Genomic DNA, 10,522 nt, shown 5'->3' with positions numbered 1-10,522 from the left:
AGAACTTTAGAAGAGCAGGATTGTTGCAGATTTTACTATTAAACTTTTGAGTATGAAAGAGAAGTTAAACGACGCGTGACAGAGATGTTTTGCAATGATTATCAAATTGCTTCTTCAAGTTTCTAATTCTGTCATGAATTGAGAAGAGGAAGCAACCGCATTCTCGACTTGGCTAAATATTAGCTAAAGAACATACATTAGGCTTATAAGGATATGATTGCATCAAAAGTTGGCTTCCTTTTGATTTCCTAATGAATTCCAATTCCTATGGTTTGAATATGGGAAACTTATATTTAGTTATGGCTGCTCGAATAAGACAGTTCTCCAAATGAGCAATGATTTGAACAAATTCGAATGTGAGATCAAAATATAGGAGATCTCATGTTTTAATAGAGGAGATCTCATATTTTTGTGAGATTTGTAAATATATGACATGGCTCGAGTGTCCTACACAAGTTTTCTCTCTTAATTGGCAATGAAGGAGAATTTCCATTGCGCTAAGGTTGAAAATCATAAGATTTTGCATTGTTAAGTTTCAAAATAAAATTATTCACACATCTACTGATGACCTTAGGCCCTTTACACTGGTTCAGGTGAGCGTGATACCTATTATAGGAACCAGACATTTTATTTCTATAAAATCACTGCTACACTAGTGTGAGTTCAATATATTGGTAGCACCTCGAGTTTGATATATTGAACTTAGGAGTCTAATATTTTGAACTCATGATTTCAATAAATTTGTATCACTCAAATTTTTTGACCTATTGTAAAAATATGATACATCTATGAGCTAAATATATTGGTATCACACTCATTTTTTTCAGCCTAGATCTTGTTGATCACATTTAATAAAAAGATGATCACTTTACTCATAGGAAATTTATCGAACACAAAGGAAAATGATGTGCCTCCCTAATGTATCTAAAAAAACTGTAAAAACTTTCTGCCTGGATTTGAAATGCATGTGGTCTTTCAACCGATCCCTTTCATTGCCCAAGCAAAAAGGATAAGTTGGTGGACATTGCACACCCCTATTTTTTGTGGCACAAGTTGTAGTTCCCAATAAACAAAAGCACCATTAAGGTGCTCGTTGCTAACTTGAAAGTATGATCAAATTTGCTAAACAAATCACGCAAGAGAAGTTCCTCCAACACACTTAACCTTATTGCCAATTTGGCCAAGATCATAGTTCTCAACATAGAGATATTTTTTAAGTGTACCAGTAACATGAGATGGTATGTGTCATTAAACAAATGATGAGATATTTGTATTAAAAAATTACTAATTTAAAAATAAAACTTTCTTCCACTTATATAATGACAAATAATGTTTACATGTGTTCTTGAGTAAAAAAAAAAATATATATATATTTTTATAGAATAAGAATGCCCACTCAAAAGAATGCCCAAAGACTTAGTAATAGTGAATAATAGTGTTTGATACTTTCAAAAGTATCATCATTGTATTTTGATGGTTGTAGTTACGAGAGTCACTATATAAATAGAACACTTCGTCTGTTATCAAATGCACTGCAAAAGAAAGCAAGAGAAATAATATCAATATCCCTCATTCTCTTTATCTGCCATCCCTTTTTATGTAATAGCTACTAAAGTCATAGTGTGATATTTTGCACCTGGTTCGCTCTTGTCCTTAGAATATCTTTCTAACTTTTGTCTATTTATAACACCTTATCAGCACGACTCTCTAACCTTAAATAGTTCACATCTCCCTTCATCGAAAGATGAATTGACATCTCCCTTCACCGGAAGATGAACTCACCTTATCAGCACGACTCTCTAACCTTAAATAGTTCACATCTTCCAAGGGCTCGCTATGAATGGACTCACATAATAATCCAGGATTTCAAGTCAATGGCTAAGTACAATTTTATGCTGGAAAAGACTTTCAGCACATTTTATGCCTCTAATGTGCTTCTGCAGCAGCAGTATAGAGTACGAGGCTTCGCTGAATACAACCAACTGATATATGTGCTTTTGGTAGTTGAACAAAACAATGAGTTCTTGATGAAAAATCATCAGTCCCGACCTACTGGATCTGCATCATTCCCAGAAGTGAATGCTGCTTCCCTTGAAGTGAACGCCACATCCTCTGGTGGTGATAATCATAAACGACGATGTGACCATAAACGAGGTCGGTGGAACAGGAAAGGCAAGATTCCAATGCAAAATTCAGGCCCGAGCTTTAAAAATGGAAATCTCCACAAAGGCAAAACTCGTATGAACAATGCTCCTAAAAACTCTGATAAAGCTTGTCATAAGTGTGGTGGCGATAGGCACTGGGCGCATACCTGTCGTACCCCAAAACATCTGGTGGATCTATCTCAAGCCTTCCTCGAGGAGAAGGGTGTCGTGACTAATTTCCTTGATCAGGCTAGACTAATGCATATACCTGATCCAGTGTGCGACTTATCAGGACAGTTGAACACAACCCACCTAGATGTCTCGAACTTTATTGTGGAAAGGGGGAATGAAGTGTATCGGTCCGACTGAATCATTTATATTTGATGTACTTTTATTATTCTGAACTTGTAGTTTAAAAACTTGCATTTCAATAAAAGAGGCATTTAAATTTCTAAGTTGTTTTTAACCGTGATCCCCTTTACTCAGAAAGCATGCATAAAAGTTATGGTTATTCTCAAAACATAAGAAATGGTAGAGATATTTCTCTTGCAGACAATGCAACCACACGTATAATACTTCGTGATTGAAAGTATTTCTCAAGCTTGATGCTTACAAGAGTAAGGGTAACAACAATATCAGGTCAATTAGATGTAATTGAAGGCTTAGAGAAAGCCCATATTATGTTACCAAATGGAACAATATTGTCCATACATAACGCATTGTATGCTACTTGATCCATTCGAAATTTATTGAGTTTCAAAGATATACATTTAAATGGATACCACATTGAAACAAAAAGTGCAGAAAATGTGGAATATCTATACATTACGTCCAATGATACCCAGAAACGTATATTGAAGAAGTTGCGTGGTTTGTCGAGTGGATTGTATTATACATATATAAGGACAATCGAATCACATGCTGTCATGAAACATAATTTCATTGATTAAAAAGATTACATGCTTTGGCATGACCGTTTGGGTCATCCAGGATCCACCATGATGCGTAGGATCATTACCAACTCTAACAGACATCCATTATTGAGCAGAGACATTGCTATCTCAAATGATAACCCTTGCAAGGCTTGTTCTCAAGGGAAGTTGGTAATTAGACCATCACAACTAAAGATTGATGATGAATCCCCATCATTTTTGCAAAAAAATTCAAGGGGATATGTGTGGACCTATTCAACCATCTTGTGGACCATTTCGATATTTTATGGTTTTGGTTTATGCCTCTACCCGATGGTCACATGTTTGTCTCTTATCTACTCAGAATGTAGCTTTTGCGAGACTTATTGCTCAGATAATCAAGTTACGAGCACAGTTCCCAGATTATCCCATTAAGTTAATTCGACATGATAATGTTGGTGAATTTACGTCTCAAACCTTTGATGATTACTGCATGACATTGGGCATTGATGTTGAATACCCTGTTCCTTATGTCCATACTCAAAATGGTTTAGCAAAAGTATTGATCAAGCAGCTTCAATTAATGGCTCGCACTCTGCTCATGAAAACAAAATTGTCAGTTTCTGCATGAGGACATGTCATCTTACATGCTGCATCATTGATTCGATTGAGACTTATAGCCAACCACCAATACTCCTCAGTACAACTCGTGTTTAGACATCACCCAAACATTTCACATTTACGAGTTTTTGGTTGTGTTATTTATGTGCCTATTGCACCACTGCAGCGCACTAAAATGGGACCTCAACGTAGACTAAGAATTTATGTGGGTTTTGATTCACCATTTATCATTAGATATTTGGAACCCCTAACAGGTGATATCTTTATAGCTCGTTTTGTTGATTGTCACTTTGATGAGACAGTCTTCTCGTTGTTAGGGGGAGAAAAGACCGTTCTAGAAGAATAGCAAGAGCTGACTTAAAAATGAAGTGAAAATGATCGTTCATCTTCAAAGTGTTGCCAATCAAATGCCAAATGCATTTAATGATGCTATGAAAGTGACAAAATCACATATACCAGCTGCAAATGCACCTACAATAATTGATGTCCCTATTGGACAAAATAAAGTGGCAGCGAATGATTCATTTGGTGGACGCTTGAAGTGTGGTAAACCCCTAGTTTCAAAAGATTCAGCCATTCGAAAGAGAAAGACGCACAGCTGAATCCAAATGAAATCATTCAGGAAGAGAAAATGAATGAAAAATCCGCAATTTATGATTCTGTACTTCCAGAAAAAGAAAATGTCCTTGATGAGACACATGTCCCTGAAGAGACAGTAGTACATGAAAGCAAAGAAATTTCCATAAATTATGCATGTACAAATGAATTATGGAATCAGAATGAAATAATCATCGATGATATGTTCACATTCGCAGTAGCCATTGAAATCATATTAAGTGACGATATTAAGCCCCGCTCTGTTGATGAATGCAAATAAAGACAAGATTGGCCTAAGTGGAAAGATGCAATCCAGGCAGAATTAAATTCTTTGGAAAGGCGAAGTGTTTTTTTACCGGCAATCCAAACTCCGCTTGATGTAAATCCCGTGGGTTACAAATGGGTAGTCACAAGAAAACGCAATGAGAAAAACGAAATTGCAAGATACAAAGCATGACTCATTGCACAAGATTTTTCACAAAGACCTGGAATTGATTATGAGGAGACATATTCTCCTGTAATGGACACAATTACGTTCCGTTACTTAATAAGTTTAGTGGTTTCAGAAAAGCTTGATATGCGACTTATGAATGTCATCACTGCGTATCTATATGGAGAATTAGATACTGACATATACATGAAGGTCCCAGAAGGACTTAAGTTGCCTGAAACAACTAACAAACCACGAGGTATGCTCTCGATCAAATTAAGACAATCATTTTATGGGCTGAAACAATATGAACGAATGTGGTATAATCGCCTTAATGAATATTTGATCAAAGAAAGATATATCAACAATGTCATTTGCCCTTGTGTGTTCATTAAGAAATCAAATTCTGGATTTGCTATAGTGGCAGTATATGTTGATGATATGAACCTAGTCGGAACTCCTAAAGAGCTTAATAAAACTGTTGAATATCTGAAAAGTGAATTTGAAATGAAAGACCTCGGGAAAACAAAATATTGCCTCGGTCTGCAGATTGAGCATTGTGTTAATGGAATTTGGTCCACCAATCAACTTACATTAAAAAATCCTAAAGCGATTTGGCATTGACAAAGCTTATCCGCTCAGTATACCAATGGTCGTTTGTTCTTTGGACATTAAGAAAGATCCATTATGTCCAAAAGAAGATGATGAAATGGTTATTGGTCCAGAAGTACCATATTTGAGTGCAATATGTGGTTTATTATACTTAGCACAATGTACTAGACCATATATGACTTTTTTAGTTAACTTGTTAGCAAGGTATAGATTTGCTCCAACAATGCGTCATTGGAAATGAGTCAAAGATGTTTTGCGATACCTTCGTGGGATAACAAACATGAGTCTCTTTTACTTAGGAAAATCCACAAATGACCAAATCCTTGCTGGATATGCAGATACTGGTTTCCTCTCTAATCCGCATAAAGCCCGCTCACAAATTGGATATGTGTTCACTAATGGAGATACATCAATCTCATGGCGCTCAACAAAGCAAACATTAGTTGCTACATCTTTAAATCACTCAAAAATACTTGCTTTACATGAAGCAAGTCATGAATATTCCTAGTTAAGATCAATGATCCATCATATCCAGAATTCATGTGGTCTACCTTCGAAGACAGACAATCCAACTGTCATCCATGAAGATAATGTAGCCTGTGTTGTCCAAATGAAGGAAGGATTCATCAAGGGCGATAAGACTAAACATATATCGCCAAAGTTTTTCACTACACATGAGCTTCAAAAGGCTAAAGTTATTGAAGTCAGACAAATCCTTTCTAATGAAAATCTGGCAGACCTATTCACCAAGTCTCTACCAAAGTGCACGTTTCAAAAGTTAGTGCAGAGTATCGGATTACGTTGACTTACCAATCAACTAAATTTGAAGAATGCGGAATCAATGGGAGATAAATATCAGGGGAAACATCCATGATACATGCTTGTTGTACTCTTTTTCCTTCGACTAGGATTTTTCCCATAGGGTTTTTCCTATCAAGGTTTTGACGAGGCAACATAAACATATTTAACACTATATCAATAATCTAGGTAAAGTTGTACTCTTTTTCCTTTGCTATGGTTTTTTCCCACTGGGTTTTTTCGAGCAAGGTTTTAACGAGATAACTGATGTTGATATGTGGGCATCTAAGAGGGAGTGTTATAGAATTAATGGGTGAATGCTTAAAGACTTAGTAATAGTGAATAATAGTGTTTGATACTTTCAAAAGTATCATCATTATATTTTGATGGTTGTAGTTACGATAATCGCTCTATAAATAGAGAACTCTGTCTGTTATCAAATGCACTGCGAAAAAAAGTAAGAGAAATAAAATCAGTATCCCTCCCTCTCTTTATCTACCATCCCTTTTTGTGTTATAGCTACTAAAGTTATAGTGTGATATTTTGCACCTACTTTGCTCATGTCCTTAGAAAGATTATCTCTCTAACTTTTATCTATTTATAATATATATATATATATATATGTATATATATTCTCAATATGATAGAAGCAAGAACATCACTATCATTTGATGGGGTTGTGTGCCAAATTGTCTCTCTTTTTGTTTAATGGGACCCTGTCTAATCGATGTGATATCATAATCTTATATCACCAGTTGCTAACTTGAATTTCTAGATTAGTGCAGGGATAAGCACAAATCTCAAAATTCAATCTCATTTAATGATAATAAATAAGGTGGTGAGCATATACTATACTAAATGGTGGTGAGTAAAAATGCACTCATCAAACAATTTTGGTAGCGATATTCCCAAGAATCTAAACCCAAACGAAACCAAGATCGGAGTACTGATTAGTGATTATATGGAAAGGATGAAGAATTATGAACTTTATGGTTAGCAACTTCTTGAGTTCTATATGTGGAAGAAAAAACTTCAGTCGAGCTGCTCTGTCACGATACCTCAAAGACACGCACAAGGAGACCCACCGATGGCAAAGGGTTTATTTTCCTTATTTGTGTCTTGGATGGACGGACGTGGCAAGGCACCCCAACAGAAAATTTTCTCGTATGCCTTTTGGCCTCCACCGAAGAAAGGAAAGAAAAGAAAAAGTAGACGAATAAACAGAGAGAAAATAACATGGATGACTCACCATCATGAAGTTGACCCCCACAACATGAAAGAAAGAAAGAAAGATGGATGCTTGGCTTCGCTGAGCTTCACAAGAAATCTGTGCAACCAGATTTTATCGCTAGCAACATTATATACGTTTCGATAGGTATACATACATATATACATACACACAGACCAATCATCTGCGCATCCCTCTTCTGGTTAAACATTCTGCAGCTCATTTTTAACTTCAAAAGTTTCTTGGTGTGCAAGAAACGGCAAGCGATATCGGGATGGAAGCATAAAGAGGAACTAGTAAGGGCTCGTGTTTAGAACTTGTCTCATGAATTTTTCAAATAAGAAGATGAAATGAGAGGCTTTTCCGTCAAGTTACATTCACAAGAGAATTTTATTTAATTACATGAATTGCATACAAAACTGGTCCATTAAACACTAATTTAAGATCCCCATGAAATAAAAAAGGATTACAAATGGGGCAAAAACCACCATCTTTTGCTTTTGAAACCTAGTTCCCACCACCACATCTGGATCGGGGTGCGCCATTTTGCTTGGACTTATTCACACTTCTATGCCATACTTAAAACAAGAAGATAATAACCCGGGAATTCGAATTTTGCAGAAGAAACTTAGTAAGACCAGGACCAAAAGGCATGATCTTCCACCGGGAATCCGAAATTACAGGAATTTGCAGGCGTATCGGAGTAATCGACATCTTCAAGCTTTGGGAAGATGTATGGAGGCAGCAGGCTTTTGCTGAAGTTATCTTCTTCATCTTGGGAGAGGTCAGACTGCTCAGGTTCAAAAACGTACGAAGAATCACCAGGCTCCATGAGTGAAGAGTGAACTCCATCCGTGTAATGTGGGCTGTCTGAATCAAATATATCACTCCTGCCTGAACTATGATCTTCCTGCTTAGAGGCCACAGCTGAGACTTTTGATACTTCGCCTTCTGAGGCCGAGTCAGCAATTGGCTTGTGCGACGGTTCTTGAGACAATTTGTTGGTATCAGATAGTTCTGAATTTCCTCTCACTTTCTCTTTGAGTTGCAGCTTGTCTGAGAGGACAAGAACCTGATGGCCAATTCAAACATATCATGTCAAATTCAAGAGCAAAATACTACAAATGGAAAAACTAAGGCAGCCAATGACATATATTAATCGCTACCTCGGCCTTCAGTTTATCATTCTCTTTCGAAAGGCTTTCACAGTTAGCCTTGAGATTATTGTAGTTGGCTTGCAGCACCTCATAATCCTTCTCAAGGTGTTTTGTCTTCCACCTCGCCCGGCGGTTCTGGAACCATATCGCAACCTGCCGAGGCTGCAAGCCAAGGTCCTTTGCAAGCAGGACTTTCCTCTCTGGTTCCAGCTTGTTTTCCACATCAAAGCTTTTTTCGAGAAACCGGACTTGATCAGCGGTTAGCCGCCTCTTCTTCCCTGGTTGATGGGGATACTCATCCAAGTCATCTTCCCCGTTATCTTCGTGCTCATACTGGTGGAACAATGACCTATTCAATCCACTTCCTCCGCGAACATCTTCGAAACTCACCATCGATCTTGAACCTGAACAAGGTATTATCTGTTAATTAGGAATACCATCTTCCAAAATATTACCACACACATGAACAACATCTTGCCACACAATTTTCCACTACAAATCATATGGATTATCTAAAATTGATGAGCATTATCAGCTCCGATCACAAAGTGTGTTTGTTATGGCTGTTGATTAATCTACGATTCCGGATTCCGAATTCCGAGATAATTAACATAACAATAACCAAACAGATGAACAAGGGCCTAGACTATGTGCAAATTTTAATCTTTGCTTAATTCAAACACAAGTTAAGCAGCAACATGCATATCTAACATATTCATATATGCCAAAAGATCAAATATTTAAGGAAAAATCAGAAAACCCAGATCAGAAACACTAAAAAATTAGTGATAAATTAACCCAAATAATAAAAATCACAGAGACAGAGTATACAAAGAGAGAGTGAAATAGTACCCAGAAAAGAAGAAGAGGAAGAATTTGATGACCCAGAAAGGAACAGAGAATCAAGAGGCTCAGAACTCTTCTGGTTCTGAAGCAAAGCACTGAGGACGGACGAATTTCGGCCGCCGTAGACCCTCCCGCCGGCCATGTTTACAGTCAACACTCCGACGAATTAGTTTTGTATACTAGGCGTTTGTTAAGTTTCTGTAGAGAACATCACAGCTTGGTGTTTGAGAAGGTGAATGATCCGAAGCTCTGGGTTGGAAAGAATCACGCTTTGTGGCGGAAGAAGCTGGTGATGATGATTTCTGTGATGTGGGAAGTGTGGGAACAGCGGCTGCACACACCCATCACTCAGAACAAGGAGAACTTGTGGGACTTTCAATTTGGAGGTGGTGGTGAAACAGTGGAGAAGAAGAAGAGCTATGCAAATTGGGAAGTTTCAGAGAGAGAGGAGAGGAGGGAGGGGAGAGAGAGTTTCCTTCTCTCTTTCTCAGAAGCGTAACGCGATGGTGATAAATATAGTAAAAGCCATAAGGGGTTCCTGTTCGAGGGGAGGACAAAGATGGGTTAGATTACTATCCTGCCCTTCGTTGTAAAGCATCAATTGTATAATCAAGGAGTTTTAGTTGCAGGTTTTCATCATATTTAACTTCAACGATCCGAACTGTTTATTTTTCAAATTATATCTTATAAATTATCTTTACAAAATATTAGCTCAATCAGAAATATTTGAGGCATGTAATTGAGTTCAAAGAAATTGATGAATAATATGTTTTAAAAACATTGAAATTTCATAATGACAATTAAATGGAAAAATGATTTTGCATTGAATTGAATTGAATTTTTACAAGAATGATCTATTAGTCGGGACTTATAAAATAGACGGTTCAGATAGTTAAAATTCGATATAGAGTGAGTCTCACAATTAGTCCCTTTTTTTTTTTTTTGAAAAAATTCTTCCCTTAAAGAGCCTGATTGTATACATATTTCATAATTTGAACACATATACTCTTGAAATTGACCCACCCTATTATATATGTTTTTTGATTTAAAAAATCAATAAGTATCGTGCCAAAATATTGGTGACGTAAATCAATATGACTCGCAATATGAACACAAATATTTTTGTTGTTGCACGTCTCACAATATGACTTCACTCTTGTGGAAAAGTTTAGGTTGCA

The 10,522-nt window shown here is 36.8% G+C and overlaps 1 protein-coding gene across 1 annotated transcript; it reads right to left on the bottom strand.

The window, feature by feature from the left end:
• Positions 1-7,712: 7,712 nt before the first annotated feature.
• LOC137712470 (uncharacterized) lies at positions 7,713-9,955 on the bottom strand. The gene is made up of 3 exons (XM_068451539.2): positions 9,351-9,955; positions 8,508-8,902; positions 7,713-8,413 (listed from the first exon to the last, which is right to left on the bottom strand). Exons 1-3 carry the CDS (start codon positions 9,484-9,486, stop codon positions 7,970-7,972), a joined length of 975 nt encoding a protein of 324 aa, XP_068307640.1. The 5' UTR covers positions 9,487-9,955; the 3' UTR covers positions 7,713-7,969.
• Positions 9,956-10,522: the final 567 nt, after the last annotated feature.

This window comes from Pyrus communis, chromosome 14 (genome assembly GCF_041283825.1).
Source record: "Pyrus communis isolate YQ-2024b chromosome 14, ASM4128382v1, whole genome shotgun sequence".
Classification (NCBI taxonomy): domain Eukaryota; kingdom Viridiplantae; phylum Streptophyta; class Magnoliopsida; order Rosales; family Rosaceae; genus Pyrus; species Pyrus communis.
Note: the sequence above shows the minus strand (reverse complement) of the source record. Positions and strands in the feature narration are given on the sequence as shown.

Excerpts from the sequence above, each read along its gene's own strand:
- LOC137712470 (XM_068451539.2), bottom strand. The coding sequence starts at position 9,486 with ATGGCCGGCGGGAGGGTCTACGGCGGCCGAAATTCGTCCGTCCTCAGT. Across the intron at positions 8,903-9,350 it reads TTCCTCTTCTTCTTTTCTGG|GTTCAAGATCGATGGTGAGT; the intron begins GTACTATTTCAC and ends TACCTTGTTCAG. Across the intron at positions 8,414-8,507 it reads ATGATAAACTGAAGGCCGAG|GTTCTTGTCCTCTCAGACAA; the intron begins GTAGCGATTAAT and ends ATTGGCCATCAG.